We start from the raw sequence: 27,162 nt of genomic DNA on the forward strand, positions 1-27,162 counted from the left end.
TGTATGTATTAGTAAGAAGTGAGTGAGTTGGTCAGATCGGCTACTAATTTTTGGAGTGATTCAGTGTATGTACACTGGTAGTGGGAGTGTGCGTGTGTATGTGTGAGGAAGTTTTTTTTATGCTCTCTTCTCTCCACTTTTCTTGGTCTGCATGGCCTTCATTCAGCCATCTCTCATCCAGCTGTACTTTGTGCCTCTTCTCTCATTTTGCATTGTCTTTTTTTTCTGGTGTTTTTCTCTGTCTTCCATTTGTTATCCATCCATATTTCCTCATTCTCTCTCACAGTCACACAAGCTGAACACTGAGTTTTCCTAGATAACGTTTTAGCTCATTTTTAGATTGAAAAGATCCACAATGTCAAAAAAGCTACCCTCGTGTCATTGAGTGGGAGCCTCGAGAGTACGTATTCAACTTTCATTTGGGGAATATAATTGTACCATATTCTATTGTAACTATATATTTCTAAAACTCTGTGGAAGCCCTTACTTCCATATTTTTAAACATCATTTTTATGCATCCAGGAATACGGCGATGACGTATATAGAAGCTATAGATTTCAAAATATATAGAAAGCTTGAAGTCTCAGGATTCAATTCCCGTAAACCATTTTATGATCCATTATACCCAGCAGTGGTGACTGTCTCACTTGCAACATAAGCACTGATTGAGCTAGCAAACCCTCAAAGCCTCACCACTATTTACATAGACATCATAATTCAAACATGTGATTTCAATAACATGGCAGAGTTTAGAGATCTGCGAGTCAGGGGGAAATAAACTCCTGTTTATTCTGTCTTTTGTTACTTCGTGTGAGAAATTTCCTCAATTTTTCTGATGGTTGAGAATAAAAAACTGAGTGTGTGTTTACTTTCAGAAGAGATCAAGATGATCACTGTAGCCCAAAACATGTGAGAACAGTGCTCCTTTTACTTTGGATTTGCTATTTCAGGCAAAAATAGGGCAACAGTTAACAGGATAAGTTACATTGACTCCTTACATTTTCTCTGGATTGTTTAAAACATTTGGTTAAAAAAGGTTCAAATATGCACATTTCCCCTAGCAAAGTAAATATAGTGTACCTTTAAAACATACCTTAGGTACACAGTTGGACTTCAAGACCACTGTTGTACCTTCAAGGGTACATTTACATTTAAAGTGATTTAAAAATATGCCATTTACAGTACCTTTTTTACACTGTACAATCGGTATTTAAGTAACCACTCTAGATACAGGCCTGATAGTTTTCAGGCGCCACGCCGGAATTCCGGCGTACCGACGTGTCTGCGAGAGAAAAAAAAAGGTTCGCCTAGTGCAGGGGTCGGCAACCTTTTTGACTCAGAGCCATAAAAGCAAAATAATTGGAAATTTATTTCAGTGAGAGCCACATAAACTATATTTACCATATACCATATATTAAAACGACGACGACATCTCACTGTAGCGAACGGGGGGTGACGACGCCGTCATGTCAGTCAAGCGAAACGAAACTAAATACCGGACGTTTGTGATATTCCGCCCGAACATTTTTTTCTCAAAAATAATAGACGTTAATTAAATTAATTATTTTCAAAAGCTGAGCCGCATCAGAGGGATCAAAGACCCGCATGACGCTCCGGAGCCGCGGGTTGCCGACCCCTGGCCTCGTGATCTGACCATAGGATCTGACACTTCTCTTGATCTGACATGCGCAGGTTTCACTGTAACCAACACCAAGGCCTAGCCTACTAGCCATTAAGCCAGTCAGAAACAGGGCGGGGCGGGACTTGCTTTGACCAAACCAATTGATAGATTCAGTAGGAAATCCCGGGAAATACACGTGCGAATTTTTTTCCACTGTCAACGCGAAACATATAAACTCAGCAATGGAACACAACTATATTAAGCCTATATTAAGGGGAAAATGGAACTGAATAGTAATTTTAGGGCTGTATTATTATTATTATTATTATTATTTGTTGCACTGTAACTGTTTCAAAATATTTCAAATAAATGCTGCATAGTTTGCTATTATATTTTTAAAAGAAATGAATGTGTCCTTGTTCATGTCATTTAGTCAATGGTTAGGCTACTAATCAATTCCTAGTTTAGGAGTATTGTTATTGCCACCTGCTGACCGTTCTTGGTATAGCTGTAGTATCTGTAGTCTCCTATGCTATAGAAGCAATAAGGTATGTGACTAGTTAAAAACAGGTATGGATTCCTGAACAGGCCTGCTAGTCCCAAGAGTTCTGGTAATCTGCACAAGCTTCTGAAATATAGGCTTATATTGGGTTTGTTTATCTCATGTCTGAATGTTGTTCATGTATTTCAACAAAATTCAACACAATCTATCATTGAAGGGACTAATTCAAAAGCAAAAATTCTTTGACAGTAATGAAGATCAGGGTTATACATAGACGTATATCTGCGCCCAGGGGCCAACAAGTTATGTCTTAAATGTGTCACATACATAGCACCCCCACCCTGCTCACCTCCCGAGCAGAGAAAAAAAGTTCAGGCTCAGGAATTTTTCCCACTATCACCCCTGTAGATATTTGTTCATGTTCTATTAAGACATAAAAGCCAATGCTACAATGCACTGAAAATCACCAGATTTCAGAAAACATGGCTCAGACTTTCTCAGATTTGCCAGGTACTTTCATGAACAAAGTTTTTATCCTCATTATTTTTTTAGAAATAGAGGTTTTAATGAGGGTTTGGCTTAATAAACTATTTGATAATCATAACTTTTCAACTATTGATGCTAGATGCATTTGGTTTTACAATGTGTTAAGTTAATGCAATCATATACTTTTGAGCAACTATGTTTTGGTATATGTAAGAATGCAGTTAAACATGTGATTATGAGCTGTAGAGCTCCCATTTAATTTACATTTTGTTCCCTAAGTTTACACATTACATGATGATTATTGCAAAAAGATGAAACTTGCTGTATGTTAGGGGAGTGTATTCAAACTTGAAGGCCCCACTCAAATTGCTGCTGCTGTCTGAAAATTGATCACTGATTGATCATTAACTTAATCAAAGTCATTAACATTGCATATCAACAAAGGAATGTGTGTGTGTGTGTGTGTGAGTGTAGAAATAAACTGTGTGGAAGTAAACTGTCCAAGACAGCAGATGGCTATCAGCTTGTCACTCTTTCTGTCTGTCTCTCTGGGGAATATTGTTCAAGTCATCTTGAGTTTTGGTCACTGCACCTTTTTAATTACTGGGTTGTTAGTTTATTTATTTGATGCTTATATTTTTTTTCTGTCTCCCTGAATGACTTCTGTGTGTGGTGTGTCAGTCTCCACAGTAACCACTTGCTGTTCCCGTGGCTTCGGTAAGTGTGTGTGCATTTGGCATCACTGACTTACTTTGTATTAACACAATTAAATATTACAGAATTTACCATTATCATTAAAACAATTCACAGATTTAACATACTATTAATTGTATTGGAGTTCACTGACCAACATATGCTGCAAAGGATGGAGTTGAATGTTAAAGGTCAGTGTGAGATGTGATTTTTCAGTGTTGCATAAATGTTTAGATTAGAGGTAAAATTTGCTGGTTATAATTTATATGGTTACATCTATCCATATATACAATACTTTCAACATCATGCCTATTTTAACCTCTACTTTTACACTGGATAAAGAATAATCTAAATTTGATTGGCTTTCTGAATATTATCACCAGTTGCAGCTGACATTGAGATTAATGAGTTGAACTGCATCTGACTCTTCAGCTTTCAGCTTTCTGTTGCATAAAGATTGTCATTTTAATAATAAGCTCATGTACTCTGAAGTTTAATTAATGAAAGTTATTTTAATGTAATGAAAAGGAGGTATTAAAATCTGAGGCCTGTTTCACACACACCCACAGCCTCTGCATGAGCTGATTATAACATCTTGCTTTTCATTTCATTGGCCATGTTAATAGGTTAGTTTTCACACAGCCTGCAGAAGCAGCATGGCCTTGAGGTTCAGATGCATCATTGCATCTAGAAAGTGAGGAAGCCTCAGTTATTGTCCTCTTAGTTTCATGCAGGTTACAGCTGCAGCAGTTCATTAATCATTTTTGTTAAATAGTGTAATTATGCTTGTTTTATTGAAATATGGCAAGAACTCTTACATCATTGTAATTTTTAATTAGAAAGAAGAAAAAGATTTAGGAAAAAGAAAAGGCTCTTGACATTGCTAAAGGGAAATCAGGATTGTTTTTTTTTCCTCCTGTGGTGTCTAGGCAGATCCAGCCAAGGCAGCTCTCCCACAGGTTAGGACTTCAGGAACTGGACAGAAAGCTATACTTTAGATCAACATAATTGGTTGATTTGCGTCACTTCCTAATCACATTTTCATTTATAATCAATTAGGAGAAAAAAAATAACTTTAGACCTTCTGGAAGTCCTAGAAATGTCACTAATTGTAAATGTGGTCTAACTATGTTTCAGTAAAAAACAGGTCTATGTCAAGATTCTTTACTGAATGAGTCATTGTACAACTGATGAAAACTGTAAAGGTATATGTTAATGTCTGTTATAAACTTTAAATAAAATTGGTAGAATGTAGAAGTTCCAGATGTTTCGAACAAGTAAAATTGTTAAAGGGTATCAGTGTTAGCTTCGAACACACAATGTGTTTTTTCTCAATTTACAGCAAAGTTTTGACATTTATGGCCTCAACTAAAGACTAAAAACAGTCTCAGTTCACCACTGCATTCAGAGAATACACATCAAGCCTATAATAAGCTCTGAAAACAAACCAAAAACACCAGTTCTACAAATCATGCTCAGTATTAAATGAAATACCTGTACATTTTGTGCTATATACATATTTTCAAGTAGATCTAAATCCTTGAACCCATCACAAAGCAGAAAACTGCTGTTATTGATCCATTTTCCTGTATCAACTTGGGAATGTTGTAAATGAGGGTCACTCTCAAATGTTCTCCGAGGTTAAATAAAGGTTTGATTGTATGCCTACAGATCAGAGCCTACCTGTCTCCAGGTTGTATGATTCAAGTTCCATGACCCCACCCCTGCTTTTAATCCCTGGCTTACCTTGTGTTTTGAAAAGTGATAAGAGAAGCCATGAGATGATGTAACATCACCAAGAGAGCTAGTGTAAAGAGAAAAGAGAAGAGGACCCAGCACCAAGCCTTGTGGGACTCCAGTAGGGAGCCAGCATGGAGAGGATGTGGACGCTCTCCATATTACCTGTTAAGAGCGATCCTCCAGATAGGACTTCGACGTCCATGCATAGCCAGTGATTCCAAGGTTGGTGAGGATGTCCAGAAGGATTATATGGTTGACCGTGTCAAAAGATGCTGAGAGGTCAAGAAGAATCAGGACAGATGACAATTTGGCTGATATTGCTGACTGGATCTTCACGGTCACTGTTATAAGAGCAGTTTCTGTTGAGTGCGCTGGTTTGAAGTCAGACTGGTTGGGGTCCTGGTTCTGTGTGAGAAAGAGAGACAGTTGATTATAGACTGCACATTCAAGAATACTCTCAGAAAGGAGTGATACCAGTCTATAGTTGTTGACATCAGAGCTGTTAAGTGTGGGTTTCTTAAGGATGGGAAGTACTTTTGCAGTCTTGAAAGTTGATGGATATGTGGTGGCAAGAGACAGTTGTCTTGGTGCTCCTCATCAGGGCGCCTCCACACATGCTGGACACTCGTCAGACCATAGGACATGGTTAACATAATCCATGTTCTTGAACTGCTTGTCTTCAGCAAAATGTTTGCAGGCTTTCTTGTGCATCAACTTCAGAAGAGGCTCCTTTCTTGGACATTGGCCATGCAGACTGAGTTTATGCCTTGTGTGGCGTATGGTCTGATAGACTGATGTTCAGTAGAAAAGGTGCAGCTCTAGTTTTCTAGTTAAGTGCCAAAGGTCCAAAGTCAGTGTGTTCTTTTATGAACAAGTAAGTTTTTATCTGATTTGACTGATTACATTTTTAAAGAAGCGTGTTTGTAGGATTAACTTAGAAGGGGTTATAACGTACAATATAAGCCCGCTGTGCTGTTCCACAGGGTAAACCCTGTCCGTCTTTAAGCTGCAGTTGTCACATCAACGCACATGATTAGCATGTGTGTGAAACAGGCCTCTGACTGTATGCAAGCTAGAAATTGCTACATCCACTATTTCATCTTAAAGAATATGAGAGCAAGCAACTCCCCATCAGACCATTTCAGAGCTTTAGTATCAGTTAGTTTTTAAAAGGCAGCTCATGTTTTGTAGGAAGTTCATTTGGAAGTTGTTCTGTGGAACCTAACTTCATTACTTTGTATTCAGTACTTTCATTATATTATATTGTAGATTGTTTTTTTAGAATTTGAGATTGTGTGTTGGTATGTGGCGAATTGTAAAGGCACTGGCACATTTTGGGGTGATGTTTTTCCTTCAGTCTGTTTTTCCTGTTTTATTACTTCTGTATTGACTGTATACTTGTTTTTGGTGATGGTAATATTGCCTGGTGTTTTTTTTCCCGTCTTGCTTGTCTTTCTTTATTTCTTTCTTTGGGTATGGAATTGCTCTCCTCTTTCTCCTTCCCCATGCTGTGGTTCTCTCTCCCACATGAAGTCAGAGCTATTGGAGAATGGACACTCAGTCAGATTTCTTTATGAATGATGCACCTTGGTATTAGTTTAATTTGATTTCTTTTTTCCCTTTTTTGGTGTTGCTTAAATGAAATGCACCTCTCTTGTATCTCCCTTATCTTTGTGATGATCTGTTTTCCTGTCTTGATTGTGGACTGGCTCTCTTTCCTACATCACCTGCATTCCTCCATCCCTCCATCTGTTTGTTTAGATTGAGTGCGCTGCAGTTCTTTTTAAATGGTCTCAGTGCTGCATCTGAATGCTTGCTGATTGGCTAAAATATTTATGTATATGTACATTTACATGTAAATGTACATGTACATTTTTTTCCCAGTTTTGTTTCATTAGTCCCTTTATTCTCGCTGATCGTGATGCACCCATGTTTGGCTGTGATTAATGTATGTCTTCAGGTTATTCATTTTTTTGGGAAATGTTGGCACCCCTTCTTCGTGCCTTGGTCAGTTGGAACAAATGTCCACTAATGACCCTGGCAGTATCCATCATACCATTAATCAACAAGACAGCTTGAATCAGCCTGTAACATTACAACACACACATACTGGCATAAAAACATGTTCTCTTACTCTCTCATTTCTAACATTGCCTGCCAAAAGTATGTGGACACACACTCATTATTTTTATTATGTATTTTTAATAAAAGCAAGCATTTTTGGTCTGTTTGCAATAATTTATTACTTGAGCCATAGGATCATTATCATTAAATATGAAATATAAATATGGCTTTAAAGGTATAATAGAAATTAAAAACTTATAAAATAAATATACTATATATTCATCATAAAATAGGGTCTTACTAATATACAGTGTGTCCCAAAAAAATTGACATAATTTGAAATGTGAATATCTGATTAGCTACATGTCCTTGGCAAGCGAAATTAAATAGGCTTTATGTTGACCAATACAAGATTTATTTCTCAAAATTCAAACAGGTAACAGTAACAGTTTCCAGCGCAGTGGTGATTTTGTGCTTGAGTTCCCCTAGGCTTGTAGGTAAATGCACACTTCACACTCCTGTTTGACTGCGTTCGAGCATATTTTAACACACAAAATGCCTTTTCATCTCTAGTGAACTCCATTCTTCAACCTGAAAAAAAAAAATTAAAATTAAACTTGGTTAGTTTTTACACATTTTTTGAGGGAGAATTAGCTATGCTATTAGACTATGAAATTATGTCAGTTTTTTTGGGACACCCTGTACCAATGGGTTGATCAACCCATTTAAGGTTACACTAATTTCTCAATATTTGTGAAAATCCCAGGTGTTGCTTTGAAGTTGCTTCAACTAATGAATATAGTGATAACACAAACTGATAAAACGGTCATATTTTTTGTGTTAATATATAAACAATATATTAAATGAATATATTGTTAATATTACTTTTCATATAATTTAATACCTAGGGAGTTTCAGCTGTTTATTTAAGAAATATGACAGTTGACACCTGACAGTCACATGAGTCAGTACATCACTCTGTAACTAAAGCTTTTGGGGTTATTTTGTACTGTGTAAGATTATACTGACTGTTGTTGTTTTATATTATTATTATTATTATTATTGTTATTATTATTTATTTGTTTGTTTATTTATTTATTTAAGAATAGCTCTTCAAACTATCAGTAACACAGTTTTCATATGAGTCAAGCCCTGCTGAGCAGCTCTAATTACTGCACATACTTTTTTTTTCATGCTAACCATCAGGAATGTCTGGTAAAGAACTGACTGTTTGCAAGAATAAAGTAAGTGCAGCTCCTACTAGATGATAGTAGAGTTTCATAGTTTTGATGTAATGATGTTCTTTTCCTCCAAATAAGGCTGGTTAGTCTATAGTATGTTATTTCAAATCGACAAAGTGTCCACAAACTTTTTTCACGTAGGTTTGTGTCTGACCTGATGAATGTTGGACCCTCTCAACCATTTGTACCGCTCTTGAATTCTGAACTTTTATCCAATAGATAACTCCCAGATGTTTTATGTTTGTGATCCTCTTAGGGGGTGGTTGGTGGTACAGGTAGTTGAGACATTTTTTTTTTTAGTCCCTCTAAAACACACACACACACACACACACACACACACACACACACACACACACACACACAGTACTGCACTCATAGTTCTGAGTGAATTCACAGATAGTGAATTCACAGAGAAGTGTATTCGCAGATAGTGTGTTAGATTTGTTACAGTGTTGATGATGTATGCGAATGTGTGTTTCTGTTCAGGTAAATAATGCCACAGCCAGAGTGATGACTAACAAGAAGATGGTCACACCTTACTCCAATGGAGACACACTCAGCACACTGCCCTACGGTAAACACTCATATATACACGGCACTTTTACTGGTCTTCTGGGGCCAGATGTGATCTCATAATATAAATGTCAACCATTAGGAATTATGGGCTACATAAGGGTGGGTAAACCAATGGTGTCAAGCCCCATTCATTTTTAATCATTGGCTCAACCAAAATCAATCAATCAACCTTTATTTTGACTCGGAAGTATTGAGGGCAACCCTCATTTTCACTGTAGCCTAGCATTTACAAAAACAGGGATTGACATAAGGAAAATAATATCTATATTTAATCATTTTAAATTAAAAGAAAATTTAAAAATAACAGTGAAAAAAATAGATAAAAATAGATAAAACGAATAATAAAAATAAAACTTGAGGTCTAATTGATAAGAGATTAAGATCAAAACAAGATAAGAGATTAAAAAAATATAATAACAATAATAATAACAATAATAATAATAACTAATTAAAATAAGTTAAAAATTAATAAAGAACTAAGAGAAGAACTAAAACAAGAAATAAAAGTTAAGAATAAATAAAATTAAATACAACAGGTACAGGCTGTCTGAAGGTGGTTCAATATTAAAAGTTTAAAATTACTAAGTGACACTAGTGTTTCCTAGAGTTTTAGTGTTTCCTGTAGTGAATTCCAGCTCACTGCTGCACTGTAACTAAAAGCACATTTTCCCATTTCAGTAAAAACTCTTGGTACCTGGCAGCTGATCCAATTACTAGAGCAAGTCTGATAATTACTGTTGCTTGTATTCATCAATGAAGTGATGTATTCTGGCAAATGACTGGAGAGTGTCTTATAAATAAAAATCAACCAGTGTGTTTTCCTCTGTACCGTTAAAGAGGGCCACCCAACTTTCGCATACAGCTCACAGTGATGAGTTCTGTATGGATCTCCAGTAATGAACCTCAGTGCAGAGTGATACACTGGGTCCAGTAATTTGAGAGAGCTAGAGCGAGCATATTTATAGATAACGTCGCCATAGTCCAACACTGATGGTAAAGTTGCTTCAACTAATCTTTTTCTGGCGTGCATGGGGAAACAGGACTTATGTCTATAAAAATAACCCAGCTTCTGTCTGCATTTACTGACTAGTTTATTTATGTGTGGTTTAAAACTGAGTTTATCATCAAGCCATATGTCAAGGTATTTATATTCTGTGACTCTCTCAATATTGCGATCCTGCCAGGGTAGTAATATTTACAGTACTCAAATCAGTATTAAGAGATATTAAAAGATCTGGAAAACAGCATGAACTTAGTTTTCATGGCATTTAAAACTAGTTTGTGCTTATATAATTCCACCTGTAGAGCATTAAATGAGCTCTGTAATTTTCTTGGTGCAGCATGAATAGAATCAGCTGAGCAATATAAAATTGTGCCATGTGCATAAAGATGATGTATATATTAAATAAAACTGGACCCAAAATTGGACCTTGTGGTACCAAATCTGATTTATAATTTAAAATGACTGCTGAAGTTTACTTTCAGTATTAAAATCCTGTAAATAAAAAAAATGAAACGTTAAATATTTTAGATTAACCTATCAAAATCCCAGTCTAAACAGTAATTGTGAGTGGTTTGCTGAACTTGGCTCTCTTTCGCTACAAACACTGCCAACTTTGAGTTTTTCATGAGTTTATGAGAAGTTCAAATGTTTCTGGGTTTATGGAGTCTTGCATTAGTGCTATTGCTGTCAGCATTTTTGAAGATAAATGAGTGCAGGACTGAATGTGGCACAATCATCAACTAGCTCATTCAGGCTGAAGACATTGTGAAGTTGGGGCTTGTTTCTCAGTAGCTGAATTTCAGAAACAGGTGATTGCTCACATCTCACACTGATTTTAAATCAAACCATGAACTAGGAGATGAAAATGAGATTACGAAGATACCTTATTTAGAATATTGCTTTCCTCTAGCACCAAAAGTTAAATAAGTTATTTCCAGACATGTATTCTTGTTTTGACATCACGTTTGGCCGTCAAGACCATTTGATCACCAGTAGAGACACTCTGACTGCAATGTGAAGCATGCAGTAGTAATGAAAAGTGCACTGTGTGTGTTCAGCAGGGTGGAAGCTGAGTCCAGTAGTGGGAGCTGTCTACGGACCAGATCTGTACACAGGTACACATCCCATTCACCTATGTATTAGATCTTCATGTTCATGTTTTCACCTTCCCTAACAGTAGCTATGTGTTTCCCCTGATTAGCTCCAGGTTTACCCTCCACAGGAGTGAACTTTGGTTCTCTGTTCTGTATTGATATGATTTGCTGATTAGTTGTAGGTTGTAGGAAGTTGTAGTTGTAGGAAATCAGTGATCCACAGTTTTGTTTGTGTTCTTGTGACTTTAGTGCCAGGTTTCCCATACTCCACTGCAGCAGCAATTCGTGGAGCCCAGCTGAGGGGGCGGAGCCGAGCCGTATATAGCACCATCAGACCTGTTACACAACCTATTACAGCTTACCCAGGGTAACATACACACATTGGTGCAAATTCACCTTTAGAAATTCTTCACGTGATGGCTGTGCATAAGCTTATAAAACTGATAATAATGATAATATTTTTCATTAAATCTCCCACAGCAGTTGTAATGCTTTGTCATTATAAGCTACAACGGAAGGTGACCGTGTGAGTGAAAAATGTGCTGTGCGCACTGTGTGCTTACTGAGCTGTGCCACAAAGCTCCCACATGTGTAATTCCTATTAAAGGAAAACTGAATTTCCCTGGATTAAAAAAATATATATATACTTTGAAAGTGATGTACACACAATTTCAAAACATACCGTTTACAGTCCATATGTAAAACTGAGCTGCAAACAGCTCCTCCCATTCATGTCAGAATTATAAGGGTTTTGAAAGAGGCACAATACAGAACAGCCTATCAGAACAGGTCAGAAAAGAACTCAATTATTTTATGTCTTAAATGCACAGTGACAAAAACAGCCTGCATAATTCTAAGAGATAAAATGGTCATAAAAAAATAAGATAAGTAGAAACAAATTGTAACTACAATGTGCCATTAAAAACGAGAACTCACAGAATCAAGATTTACAAATATTTTAACACTGTTTTAAATTCTTAAATAAAATAATTTTCAATACTTCAAATTGAGATGTAGGGAGACTACTAAATGTAATAAGTACCATATTTGTATAATAAAAACAGTAAAATAAACTGCTTTCAAAGTTATTTTGGTAGATCAACTAGTAGTACTCTGTGGCTCTAAACTAGGCCTAGGCAATTTAAAGAAAATGTTCTTTAAAGAACCATGTACTACAGATTCTCCATCACAAGAGGAACATTTAATTATATAAACCATGTATGAATTAATGTTTTTTTTTGTCATGGTTCTCTATGCAAACATTGTCTTTACTAAAGAACTCTTCAAGACTGTTGTAATATCTGGTTAAACTGCTGTTTGATTAACTAAAGTGCTGGTATTTTCAAATATCCATGATAACAACATTGTGTGTGCTGAATATTAAGTCATAATTCATTATTGAATATCGGCACAAGTCTACCAGCACCCACATCTGTCTCTGTGGGAGAGTAATGTGTATGATCAGTTGTACTGTGTTAGGGACAAAGCTAAAGGTCATTAGCTGATATTCTCTCTCACTCTCCCTCTCTCCCTCCCTCTCTCTCTCTCTCTCTCTCTCTCTCTCTCTCTCTCTCTCTCTCTCTCTCACTCTCACACACACACACATACACACACAGTGTCGTGTATCAGGATGGTTTCTATGGAGCTGCAGATTTATATGTGAGTAATCTTTATTTACTGAAATTTACAGCTTTTCATAGCGTCTTACAGAATTGTTTAGTTGTGTACATGTACAAACCCAAGTGCAAAAAAGTTGGGACATGTGAAATGCTAATTAAAACAGGAAGCACTGAGTAGTAAATTCTGTTTGATCTGTATTAAACTAATAATGGTACAAAAACATAATGTTTTGCATTCTATGTAATGAATGTCATTGTTTTTTGTAAATATACGCTCATTTCAAAGTTGATGCCTGTAGCATGTTTCAAACTTTCAAACCCACAGCTGACTAGGCATGGTGCTTTTACATGTTACCCACTAATACTCCCCATAACATGACAGACCCTGGATTTATTTGTAACTAATAACAATCTGGATGGCTCTTACCTTCTGTGGTGCAGAGGACACCGTGTCCATTACTGCCACAGAAAGTCTCGCCAGACCACAATACATGCTTCCACTGCCCAACAGTTCATTTCAGAAGAGCTTGAAATGGGGAAATCAGCAACTATTTTGAACATTGTTGACATATGGCATTGGCTGTGCATACTATAGTGATGAACTATAGTGATGAACCAGATGTTTATTGACAACAGTTTGTCAAAGTATTCCCAAGCTCACATGGCGATATCCGTCTCAGAAGAAGGTTTTTAATGCAGTGCTATCTAAGGATTGAGGATCACGGGCATTCAGTAGAGGCTTTTTGCCTTTTTGCTTGCTCAGAGATTACTATGGATACTCTGGAGTCTTTGATGGTATCATGTACTTTAGAGGACAGAATAAGAAAATTGTAGTTCCTGTCTCCCTTTATATTCAACATTGCGTCACCAGTTTAAGATGTTTTTTGAACATTTCAGAGTGTTCCTATTCTTAAATTGCCCCTGTCTTAACTTTTTTGGAAGCTGTTGCCGGTATCTGTTCCAGAACAAAAAAAACCCAATGAAACTGATAAAGTAAAACATTACATCTTGTCTCTTTACAGGTTTCGATACAAATACAGGTCAATGTAGATTTATAAATATCTGCTTTCTGTTTTTATTTGAACCCATTACCCAGGAGAATAAGTGGCTTAGAAAATATGGATGTGTTTTCGTTTGCACTTTGCCTACTGTCCTGTATTGGCATTGGGTTTGTGAAACTCAGACTTATGCTAGGGCTGATCTGTTGGTCTGTCTTTCTCACTTTCACTCTCTCTCTCCCCCCTTCTCCTACTCAGGGGAGTTATGCTGCTTATCGCTATGCACAACCAGCTGCGGTTACTGGGGCAACAGCAGCTGCAGCAGCAGCTGCCTACAGTGACGGGTGAGTATGAGCCAGAAGATGAAGAAGCAGTTTCTTTATGAGGCTTGTCCTCATCAGATGGTTCTATTTCTCACTTGCAAATTAATAATTATTTTAAATATTAATAATAATTAGAATAGTTACATTGGAAGAAACTGAACAGTTTTATTTAATTTCTTTAATTTTCTGAAACTACTGGTATACAACCATCATATTCAGTATATCTAGGTGGATAACAAACCTGCTATTTAAACCAAATCCAAGTCTGTCCAAAAAAAAAACCACTCAGATTTTGAATACGTACAATTAACAATTATTGTCATATTTCACATCTGTCCTTAAGGGGGGCCCACAGTAAAGACAGACAGACACACAGACAGACAGACTTTTATTAATCCCAAAAGGAAGTTGCAGTGTTTCAGTAGCAAGACCTATAATTGCACATACACTTGCATATACTATGCAGAAAATAAAAATACAAATAAACCTAGACAGTTAAAAGCACAATGATTATAGACATAACTAACGTGGAGTTACATTTACAGCATTTAGCAGACGCATCAATATTACATTGTAAAGTCATTAGTGAAAGTGTCATTATAGTAGCAGTTATGATATATTGCACAGTGTGTATTAATAGGAGAGTAAATATTGTGATGTGGTTCAGCACAGTTCAGACAGCAGGAGAACAGTGTCATCTCTGCAGTAAGGAGACTCATTGTAGAGCCTTAGAGCAGTGGGTAAGAAGGATATCACATGGCACTTTATAACACAGTGCAGCTATAACAGTCCGCCACTGAATGTGCTTCTCTGTATTTCCAGTGTAGCATGCAGGGGGTGTGAGGGGTTATCCACTCTTGTTCAGCGTCCAAAAGTTGGGACCAAAAGTTAATAATTAATAGTAAAAAAATAAACAAAATATTCTAAGTGAATGTAAGTAACAGTAACATAATAATGTAAGTAACATAATAAATGGCAGTAGTTGCTGAACAGATTGTGTTCAGTATGGAACACAAAGAAACCAATATATAATAAAGGCTATCATGCCATAACACTTTAACACAAGAATTGGTTAAACACAGATCAGCAACACTGAAGACTCAAAACTGAAAACACTTTAACTCATCTCTGTTTCACTCGTTCACTTTTTTCTCTTTGATTCAATCAGTATTACTTTAAACTCCAGTGACTAAAAGGAAAATGACTGCAACGAGGGGGAGAGAGAGTTTATCTAGTTGAGAAAATGAACGTGAATAAAATAATGAAAAAATTAAAATCAATATGAGAGGCAGGGCTGAATAGGGTAGGGAGAAAAATGACAAATTATATTTCTAGAAGTAATGTATTAAAATTTGTTTTGAATTAACCTCTTTCACCCATAGCTTCATGTTTTTTTTTTCTTAAATGTGTTCTTGAGGAACGTCCTAAGAAAAGTGTACATCAGAAACAAGAAAACATTTATTTTTAATATTCATAAAATCTTCTTTCAATAAACTTAAATTGTTACAGCATATATATATATATATATATATATATATATATATATATATATATATATATATATATAAAATGGCAAGCCAAACAGGAAATATGGAATGAACATTGATATATATGGAATGAACACAGATATATATATATATAGAATGAACATTGATATATATGGAATGAACATTGATATATAAAATGAACTTTGATATATATGGAATGAACATTGATATATATGGAATGAACATTGATATATATATAGAATGAACTTTGATATATATGGAATGAACATTGATATATATGGAATGAACACCAATATATAGAATGAACTTTGATATATATGGAATGAACATTGATATATATATGGAATGAACATTGATATATATATAAAAAGAACTTTGATATATATAGAATGAACATTGATATATATATAGAATGAACTTTGATATATATGGAATGAACATTGATATATATGGAATGAACACCAATATATAGAATGAACTTTGATATATATGGAATGAACATTGATATATATATGGAATGAACATTGATATATATATAAAAAGAACTTTGATATATATAGAATGAACATTGATATATATATGGAATGAACATTGATATATAAAATGAACTTTGATATATATGGAATGAACATTGATATATATATGGAATGAACATTGATATATATATAAAAAGAACTTTGATATGTAGAGAATGAACATTGATATATATATAGATTGAACTTTGATATATATGGAATGAACATTGATATATATGGAATGAACACCAATATATAGAATGAACATTGATATATATATATGGAATTAACATTGATATATATGGAATGAACATTGATATATATGGAATGAACACCGATATATATAGAAGGAACGTTGATATATATATATATATATATATATATATATATATATATATATAGAATGAACACTGATATATATATATAAAATGAACATTGATATATATGGAATGAACATTGATATATATGGAATATCGTTTGGGAATTCCAAGACCGTGGTCACAAAAACAATCCAGGTAAAAACCCAGGAAAAACTAAGCACACAGGCGCAAGGCGAAAATGTAAACGGTAACCAGGCAAGGGTCAAATAACAGAGAGGCAGACAAATCCAGAAAAAGATCGTCAAAAAGAGAATGAGTCGAAAGACAGCAAACAATACAGAACACTCAGTATGCAAACACTACTCAATTGGCAAAATTTTGCAATGGTGAAAACAAATAAACAGGTTTTTATACAAAACAAAGTACACGAAGTTCAGGGGTGAGTTATTAGAATGGCGGTGGTGAAGAGCTTCTCTGATTGGCTGGTAGCGGACATGTGATGGTGGCCTGTTGGTCAGGAGTCCAGAAAGTCAACAGAGAAGGAAGCGGAAGCGTGACAACCGATATATATGGAATGAACACTGATATATATAAAAAGAACTTTGATATATATGGAATGAACATTGATATATATGGAATGAACATTGATATATATGGAATGAACACCGATATATATAGAAGGAACATTGATATATATATATGTATAGAATGAACACTGATATATATAGAATGAACACTGATATATATGGAATGAACATTGATATATATGGAATATCGTTTGGGAATTCCAAGACCATGGTCACAAAAACAATCCAGGTAAAAACCCAGGAAAACGACTAAACACACAGGCGCAAGTCGAAAACGTAAATGGTAACCAGGCAAGGGTCAAATACTGATAACAGAGAGGCAGATAAATCCAGAAAAAGATTGTCAAAAAGAGAATGAGAATGAGTCGAAAGACAGCAAACAATACAAAACACTCAGTATGCAATCACTAATTAATTGGCAAAACTTCGCAATGGTGAAAACAAATAAACAGGTTTTTATACAAAACAAAGTAAACGAAGTTCAGAGATGAGTTATTAGAATTGCGGTGGTGAAGAGCTTCTCTGATTGGCTGGTAGCGGACATGTGATGGTGGCCTGTTGGTCAGGGGTATTATGGGAAATGGAGTCCAGAAAGTCAACAGAGAAGGAAGCGGAAGCGTGACAACCGATATATATGGAATGAACACTGATATATATATATATATATATATATATATATATATATATATATATATATATATATATATATATATATAGAATGAACATTGATATATATAAAATGAACTTTGATATATATATAGAATGAACATTGATATATATAGAATGAACATTGATATATATATAAAATGAACTTTGATATATATGGAATGAACATTGATAAATATGGAATGAACAATGATATATATATATATATATATATATATATATATATATATATATATATATATATATATATATATATAGAATGAACATTGATATATATGGAAAGAACTTTGATCTATATAGGATGAACATATTACGGCAAGCCAAACAGGAAATATTTAATGAACATTGATATATATGGAATGAACACAGATATATATGGAATGAACGCTAATATATATGGAAGCTGGTCCATTTCCATATAAAGAGTCTGCAGTTTATTATTAAATTACCTCATACTGACACTCGTTGGGTATTTTATATATACATGGGTATGTAAAGTATGGGTATCCGTGGTAAAATTACATATATTGTCCATTTTCTAATTTATATATATATATATATATATATATATATATATATATATATATATCAATGTTCATTCTGTATATATCGGTGTTAATTCCATATATATCAGTGATCATTTTATATATATCAATGTTCATTCCATATATATCAATGTTCATTCTATATATATCAATGTTCATTCCATATGTATTAGTGTTCATTCCATATATATCAATGTTCATTCCATATATATCAATGTTCATTAAATATTTCCTGTTTGGCTTGCCATTATATATATATATGCTGTATATATATATATATATATATATATATATATATATATATATATATATATATGAACTTTATATATATATATATGCTGTAACAATTTAAGTATATATATATATATATACTACAAAGAAGGTCCCTATGAAATCCAACGTCCTCAACAACAGAGAATGGTTGGTCATCCAAGGCAATGAATTTTTTTACGTGCATCCATAATCAATGTAACTTTTTCTCTACATTTGTTATTCTGTCAAAAACTGTATAAAAGAAATTTGTTTTTAAGAATGATTGGTGAATGAGGCCTGGCAAGTGGTCCCAGCTCTTGACAACAATTCTGAAAGCACAAGAAGGCAGAGTTCATTTGGGCTGCAGTAGTAATGTATATGCCTTCTGTCTGTATGTTTTTTTGTTTTTTGTAAGTTATGGGCGAGTTTACACTGCAGACCCATACCACACACTTGCACCTGCTGCTGCAGCTGCTGCTTATGGAGTAGGGGCCATGGTAAGAAACACACAAACACACAGAGTATCTGTTGAAAATAATTTCAGCTTTCCACCTGTTTTATATTTCTCTCTCTCTCTCTCTCTCTCTCTCTCTCTCTCTCTCTCTCTCTCTCCCTCTCCCTTTGTAGGCTGGTCTGTACAGGGGAGGGTACAGCAGGTTTGCTCCCTATTGATTATTATTTACTGATTGACAGCCATTTTTGCTTCACCTTCGTCTTTATCTGTGGTGCATAGCACAGATAAAAATCTTGAACCATTTCTAAAACTTGGTGGTGGATGCCAAGCCTGAAGGCAGGGTTAATCCTCAATGTTTTTATGGGACAGAAAGTTCTGCTGCATCACGCTTTCCACTCCAACTGTGCTTTAAGAAAGAAGACTAAACCTACTTTTCATACACTCTGAGTGTATGAAATATTAGCTAGGCAAAAACTTGAGTAAAAAAGCACCAACTGCAATGGAACTTCGTAGTACATCCAGCATCTATCAGCATAGGAGCTAGTGTCACAGTACCAGACATGATCTCGAAAAGAGAAAGTAGGGGACAACCATTAGAAATTATGGGCTAAATGAATTTAGAATTAGTAGGGTGATACATTTCTAAATCCGGTCTAAACTGTTTTAGTTTAAGCCTTCCCTCCCTTCCCAAGGATAGTAAGTACCACTGTGCACTCTGCGGTTTAGCTGGAAGATGTAATTGGTTGGCATGTTTAATATCGGCCATTTCTAAACAAGTACCACTTTTTTAGGTATGGCAAAGTTTAATATACTGTCTAAATTCAGTAGAAATACAAATTCTTATATTTTTGTGGCCTTTTTAGTGCTCCCCTGATGCCCCCAGTTTGAGAATATATGTTCTAAACCAAACCAAAGCCTTGTGAAGGTGGACCTCAAAGTAGGGGGCAAGCCTGTCATTAACCAATGGATGTAAGGTAAAAGTATCCCAAAAACTCCAGTTAATTAGCGTTCTGTTAGCTAGATTTCTTTGCTTATGTTTATTGATTGTACTCTAGTTGTTAAAAGCGTGGACTAGATGAATTTGGTGGCAGGATTTAGCATACTCACTCCATAAAGCACCAGCTGTTTGATAAGTTGTCCCCTGATGTGTTTGTCATTACAAGATCACACCTGGCCGCACAAAACTATGTAGGAAGTAAAGTTTGTTAGGTGTTATTCCTCCCTGTTTTAGATCCTTTTGGTCTTGTGGCCTGCTATTTAACTGATGTCAAAAACAGATTTGTTAATTAGAATAGCAAGGGGCAGGTTCAGTTCCTGGAGATGCCACAACCATCCAGGGCCAGGAGAGAGGATAACTGAGCTTGCTGTCTCTCCCCATCAATAAGCACAGTGCTAATCAACACTATATTGCCAAAAGTATTCAGTCACCAGGTTTTCCATTCACTTCCATGGCCACAGGTGTACTAAATCAAGCACCTAGGCATGCAGACTGCTTCAGCAAACATTTGTGAAAGAATGGGTCGCACTCAGGAGCTCACTGAATTCCAGTGTGGTACCATGATACGATGCCATCTTTGGAACAAGCCTAGTCATGAAATTTACTTTCTACTAAATATTCCATAGTCAACTGTCAGTGGTGTTATAACTAATTGGAAGTGATTAGGAACATCAACAACTCAGCCACAAAGTGGTAGGCCTTGTAAAATGACAGAGTGGGCCCAGGATGCTGAGGCGCAAAGTGCGCAGAGGTTGCCAACTTTCTGCAGAGTAAATCGCTACAGACCTCCAAACTTCATGTAGCATTCAGATTAGTTCAAGAACAGTGCGTAGAGAGCTTCATGGAATGGGTTTCCATGGCCGAGCACTGCACTCAAGGCTTACATCACCAAGCACAATGTAAAGCATCAAATTCAGTGGTGTAAAGCACTGCCATTGGACTCTAGAGCAGTGGACACGTGTTCTCTTGGCAGTTGCCAGGAGAATGGTACTTGTATGACTGCATTGTGCCAAGTGTAAAGTTTGGTAGAGTGGGGAATTATGGTGTGGGGTTTGTTTTTCCAGGAGTTGGGTTCAGCTCCTTAGTTCCAGTGAAAGGAACTCTTAATGCTTCAGCGGACCAAGAGATTTTGGACAATGTCATGCCCTTGTGGGAACAGTTTGGGGATGGCCCCTTCTTGTTCCAACATGACTGCGCACCAGTGCACAAAGCAAGGTCCATGGATGAGCGAGTTTGGTGTAGAAGAACTTGACTGGCCTGCACATAGTCCTCACCTCAACCTGACAGATCACCTATGGGATGAATTGGTTGGTTAGTGTAGTGGTTAACACCTTTGCCTTCTGTAGACCCTGTAGACTGGGGTTCAATCCCCCACCAGGGCAAGCACCCTACACTATACCAATAAGGGTCCTTGGGCAAGACTCCTAGCACCACCTTGGCCTTAGAGTGGAGACTTCTTGTCCAACATCTTACCTCACAAATGCGCTTCTGGAAGAATGGTCAAAAATTCTCATAAACAGACTCCTAAACCTTGTGGAAAGCCTTCCCACAAGAGTTGAAGCTGTTATGGCTGCAAGGGTAGGCCGACATCATATTAAACCCTATGGATTAAGAATGAGATGTCACTCAAATTCATATCCATGTGAAGGCAGGCGAGTGAATACTTTTGGCAGTATAGAGTAGGCATCTGCTGATGTTACAAAGCACTTTTTAAAGCAGTTTAAAAAGATGTGGTTACTGGCTTGACATGTCTCAAGGGAAGCATGTGCTAGCCTTCACCCACCCAGGTTTTTAGCATTGTGTGATGGGATGAGACCTAGCTAACTAGCTAAACTGGGAGAAAAACTATGTGAATGAAAATAAGGAAACAGTCACATTTTGACCAAATGTAGACAGAGATTTGTCTGTTGTCTATACTCTGTTGCTCACCATCTTCTTCAAAGTAATTGCACCTCCTTAAAAAAAAAAGAAAAACCAGGTAATTCAGGTTAGTAAATTGCTCCAGGTTATTTTATTATTATAAAATTGGAATTATAAATAACATCACCTGCCTCCTCATAGGAAATGCAACTTTGACCTACTTTCTGTGCTATCTATAATAGACTATATGCCTTTTTTAATGATTAACTCACTTAATGAAAAATGTTTTAGTGCTTTCTTTCTTGTTTTCAAATGATTAACACTAAATCAATGTGCATGCTAATAATGCCCCCCTACTGAAGAAACCCTGATATCTACACATGCTCAAAATGAGTTCCAAAGACATGTCCCCTTAAGTAATATAAAAATGGAGGCACTGTGGATTTCAGCTATACATGGAAAACTATGGAGCATTATATTTTTGTAATGTTACAGCACATCCAAACCATCAGGACATATGATGATACCAAGGGCACACATTTCCGCAGACACCATGCAAAATCATGTGGAATCCTTCCCGGAAGAGTGGAGACCACAAAGGGGGCAACTCTGCTCTCCATAATGCCCATGGGTTTTGGAAATAACTATACAATAACCTCATGTAAGTCTGATAGTCAGGTGTCTACATACTTTTGGCAAGCTGTGTAAAATTTCATTTGTGTCTGTCCATTCTCTTTAAAAGGCCATTTCCCTTTCAATAATCACCTATATATGATTACATCACCCTGTTGCCCAGGCCTAGTCAGTTCAAGTTATTTTTGTGTCTCAAAAGTGCCACTCCTTAATGATGTATATTCGTGTCAGGCATGTCAAAACCTACATTTCAGTGATGACCTTTTGTAAGCACCTAGAATTATACGCCCTAAAATATACACACATACACTATGGCAGTATTCTGTCCACTGACTTGTATAAACTTGCACACCCACATGGCTTTTAGGCCCAGTGTGTTCTTGTAACTGTTTTTTTTTGTTTTTTGTTTTTTTTCCCTGATGTTGTTTTTGCATTTTTCTTAACTGTGGATCCTCAAACCCTAAAGAGCGGTCCATGTTTGCTCCAGTAACTTCCCAGGATATATAGACAACTGCGCAACACAAACACATGCATGAATGCCTTCTAAATGAATGCTTAGGAGAAACCAAAAGACTGAATAACTGAAAAACATCAGACGTTGAATATTATTTTTAAAAGTGAAAAAAAATGTAGAGGAAAAGAAACTCTGTTTGTTTGTTTTTTTTTTGTTTTGTTTTTCCTAGTTTATTTTTTCTCATTGTTACCTCACACAGCTTTTTTGCTCTGGAGAATGTAATGTGAATAGTAATGGCGTGGTTATATAATTCTGCCTATTATTACTATTATTGTTATCATTGCTTTATATCGTATTATCCACTTAAGTATTTAGTTCTTGCTGATTTTAGGTATTGTTGTACCAGCACAAGCGTCTATGTACCTTTATTATTCAACTTTGTTATCTAGACTGAAGCTTTTACATGGCCCAGTTATTTTCTCGTCATCTCCCTGACAGTCTCCATCAGTGGTTCAGTCCAACAGAAAATTAGAAAGAATCGCCAAAGGCTGTGTATGAAGCTTAGTATAGCTTGAGTTGAAGCTTAATGAGTGAGACTGTTTATAGGAAATCGCCTCTAAAGGAATTTGTTTTGAGATAAACTTGCAAAGTTTCATCACAACACTGCCAAAATACCAGCAGTCCATGGCTGAAATTACTGCCACTTTGTGTTCATTTGTACTACACTAGTGTTGTTTCCATTTAAGGCATGAATATCAAAATGGTAAATAACGCAATTAAAGATAAATGAAAGATATACTGTTAGTTAAAGATTACCCCCCATAACCATATTTAGTTTTTGGATATGGATTGAACAGGCTGAAATAAGTTTATAGATATATTTATAAGAGATTGTATAGAGTTGATTTGTCATAGGCACACAGCTTCACACCACTACTGTACATGCATTAATAATGTTAGCTAGCTTGCTAGTTCTACTTATCATGTTTTCTGAATACTAGCACCAGCTAGTAATTAGTAAGGCTGGCCTAGCTAATATTAAGATAATTTGCACAATGTCTCTCAGTGGTTGACTCATGTTACTCATGTAATCATTACAACAATCACTTTTGCCTTTAACCTAGAACTGTGAAAGAGAGTGAAGAAGCATGCTTTTCAGTGACTAGGAGAATGCATGGGAGGGTGTTGGCTTATGTAGACCATGTCTGCACAGCCTTCAGCAATGTAAAATCGAGGCACTTCGGCAGGCAGTATTTTGGATTTTGGATTTGTACTGAATACCTTCCATATTTTATACTGCCTAAGTAGGCAGCATTTGTCCATTTCAGACTCACACTGTCCCTGAGCATGTAGGGGAGTTGATTAAAACCGTCTCTTACTGCCTTCAGCAGAACCTGTTTGAAGTAGAACTGACTTATCAGCTCAGAGCTGTTCAGTAGTTCAGTGGCTCGCTTGACTCTACCTGTGCTGAGCAGCTTTACTGTGGACAACAGTTTTGCCTTCCAAAAAAAGGTCCAGCCTGTCCCGATTTTTGACACGATTTTAAGCACAAATACAAACATTTGGGGTGAATATTTCATTTAACAGGATCTTTTAGTTAGGCAGATAAGCCAAAGGTCCAACTGTCAGGACTGTCCGTTGGAAGAGTAATTCATGTTGGACAATTTATGACTAGGTATTGCTTTCTGAAATGCCTCTTGTTTAACTCTGGGTATCTATGAATTCACTCAGTTATTATTGATATTATTACTAATGTCATTTGTTGTTATTACTATTATTATTATTGTTGTTGTTGTCGTCATTATTATTATAATTTGTACTTTTATTGTTTTGTTTCCAAAGATTCTTAAAAAGCACATTTAGGTCACATGTGGTGTCAGGCATGATTGTTTTATTTTTTTGTTTGTTTTTGTTTTTTTTTCCTCAAATGCGCAAGATTGATCTGTTGTGTGCTGTTGGAGAGTGTACATATTAATAGCAGGAGATATTATTGCTGTGTTTGAGGTCATCTGCAAATCAGACTGATATACCCAGAGCTATAACATCTCCTTAACCTGTGACCCTTCTCTGCCACATAACATCTGAATCATTGGCCAGTCAGAGCCGCCTGTGGGAGAATCCTCTGTAGATAAAGTGAGCATTAGCAAAATGTGTGATTTCAATCCAGTTTTTACAGTATGACAGAAATAACTGTGTAACTGTCTAATTAAATTGAATGATCTGTAATTGGCAGAACTCAATAATAGTAGCCTGGTTTGAAGTGACCTCAAGGTATTGAAATACCAAAACCTGCTAATAGACACAGCCTTGCGCAGTGTTTTTATTGTTACTGAGTATGTCGCATGTTGCATAATGCTGATGTGTACTTTAGGGCTGTTACTTTTCAGTCTGTGGTAATCTGGTGAAATTTCTGAAAGAAAAAAAAAAACATCTAAGACAAGTTCATGTTTATAGCCGAGCTGTATTTCAGTAGGGACAAGAATTTGCCAGTCAAATCCCTTGCAAGCTATGTTACACTATGTTATCCCTTGCTAAATTAAGCTCAAAAGATCCAATAGTTAAGCTCTTAGAATAATAAGATGAATGCTGTAATTAATTTTGCTTGCTTGTATTCACCTGATTTGCTCATAATTGCTCTTTTTCCCTCCCCAAAGACAGAGATGTTATGGTTGTCATAATGTCAGACATTTCTAATCAGACAGTGAGGACCCTGCTTGAAAGCAAAGCAATGTTTGCTTATTCTCAGTTCTGTCTGGCCTTCATTTGTGTGTTGCCTTAATTTTGCTGAGGCCTGTCCTGTGTTGACATGCGAGATCTTGCATCCTGAGTTCTTTCAGTTCCAGATCACCAGACTGCACTCATCTTCCATGATCCTTTGCTGCAGGGTATTTTGCAGGGAAACTGACTGAGAAGATCCATTTTTACCCACAGTGCTTTGTTTTGTGATGTAAACGATATGTGTTTTTGTCATTATTTCTGTTATTTCAACTGAATGTACATAAAATGGTTTGATTTTTAAATTATTCTTTGTCTGTTTTTCTCATTTAAATAATGGAAGTGTTCATCATGCATGACCAGGAATCGTAGTTGTTAATCATATTGTGGCCATTATACTGTTTTAAAATGGTCAATTTCTAGCATAAGGTAAACCTTTTGCATTTGCATTACACTTTTTTTACATTCAGAACAGAAAATCATACCCACGTGCTCTGGCCCATCAGGGGACATTTTTAAAAACAATTTATTCTCTCTGTGGATTTAGAATGATATAAAGTTTATAATGATACATATGTACCAAAATGACCAATTATTGCCTCAGCTTTAATAAGTCAGAATGTTTTAATCATTTAATAACATGCTTAGTATCATCAATGCTGAATTCAGCCCTGTCTCACAAAGGCCAATTCATCCTCCCCAGAAAAAGGCTAAAACTTGAAAGTAGAGGACATCATTTATTACAACCCCAATTCCAATGAAGTTGGGATGTTGTGTAAAACATAAATAAAAACAGAAAAAGATGATTTGCAAACCATTTTCAACTCAATTGAATACACTATAGACAAGATATTTAATGTGCAAATGGATAAACTTTGTTTTTTGCAAATATTCTGCAACACGTTCCAAAGAAGTTGGGACAGGGGCGTGTTTACCACTGTGTTACATCCTTTTAACAACACTCAATAAGCATTTGGGAACGGAGGACACTAATTGTTGAAGCTTTGTAGGTGGAATTCTGTCCCATCTTGCTTGATGTACAACTTCAGTTGCTCAACAGTCCGAGGTCTCCGTTGCTGTATTTTGCGCTTCATAATGCGCCACACATTTTCAATGGGAGACAGGTCTGGACTGCGGGCAGGCCAGTGTAGTACCCACACTCTTTTACTATGAAGCCACGCTGTTGTGACACATGCAGAATGTGGCTTGGTATTGTCCTGCTGAAATAAGCAGGGACGTTCCTGAAAAAGATGTTGCTTGGATGGCAGCATATGTTGCTCCAAAATGTACTTTTCAGCATTAATGGTGCCTTCACAGGTGCGCAAGTTACACATGCCATGGGCAGTAACACACCCCCATACCATCAAAGATACTTTGTACTCATAACGATCTGGACAGTTCTTCCTCTTTGGCCCAGAGGACACAACGTCCATGATTTCCAAAAACAATTTGAAATGTGGACTCGTCAGACCACAGGACACCTTTCCACTTTGCGTCAGTCCATCTCAGATGAGGTCGGGCCCATAGAAGCCGGCGGCGTTTCTGGGTGGTGTTGATATATGGCTTTCGCTTTGCATGGCAGAGTTTTAACTTGCACTTGTAGATGGAGCGACGAACTGTGTTCACTGACAGTGGTTTTCTGAAGTGTTCCTGAGCCCATCTGGGAATATCTGATACAGAATGATGTTGGTTTTTA

The 27,162-nt window shown here is 36.2% G+C and overlaps 1 protein-coding gene across 4 annotated transcripts in view; it reads left to right on the forward strand.

The window, feature by feature from the left end:
* LOC108425693 (RNA binding protein fox-1 homolog 2-like) overlaps window positions 1-27,162 on the forward strand; it is a 59,894-nt gene that overhangs the window by 19,100 nt on the left and 13,632 nt on the right. Inside the window, exons 7-14 of one of the 4 annotated variants that reach the window (XM_037535325.1) lie at window positions 8,834-8,921; window positions 10,985-11,041; window positions 11,270-11,387; window positions 12,637-12,679; window positions 13,896-13,981; window positions 18,769-18,850; window positions 18,981-19,009; window positions 22,160-25,774. In XM_037535325.1, coding sequence (XP_037391222.1) covers window positions 8,834-8,921; window positions 10,985-11,041; window positions 11,270-11,387; window positions 12,637-12,679; window positions 13,896-13,981; window positions 18,769-18,850; window positions 18,981-19,009; window positions 22,160-22,286 — 630 coding nt within the window. In that variant the 3' untranslated portion in view covers window positions 22,287-25,774. Of the gene's footprint in view, window positions 1-8,833; window positions 8,922-10,984; window positions 11,042-11,269; window positions 11,388-12,636; window positions 12,680-13,895; window positions 13,982-18,768; window positions 18,851-18,980; window positions 20,601-22,159; window positions 25,775-27,162 lie in introns of those variants that run through there. The other 3 variants (XM_037535326.1, XR_005129751.1, XM_017694570.2) reach the window with 3 other exon arrangements.

The sequence above is a fragment of the Pygocentrus nattereri genome, chromosome 27 (assembly GCF_015220715.1).
Source record: "Pygocentrus nattereri isolate fPygNat1 chromosome 27, fPygNat1.pri, whole genome shotgun sequence".
Classification (NCBI taxonomy): Eukaryota; Metazoa; Chordata; class Actinopteri; order Characiformes; family Serrasalmidae; genus Pygocentrus; species Pygocentrus nattereri.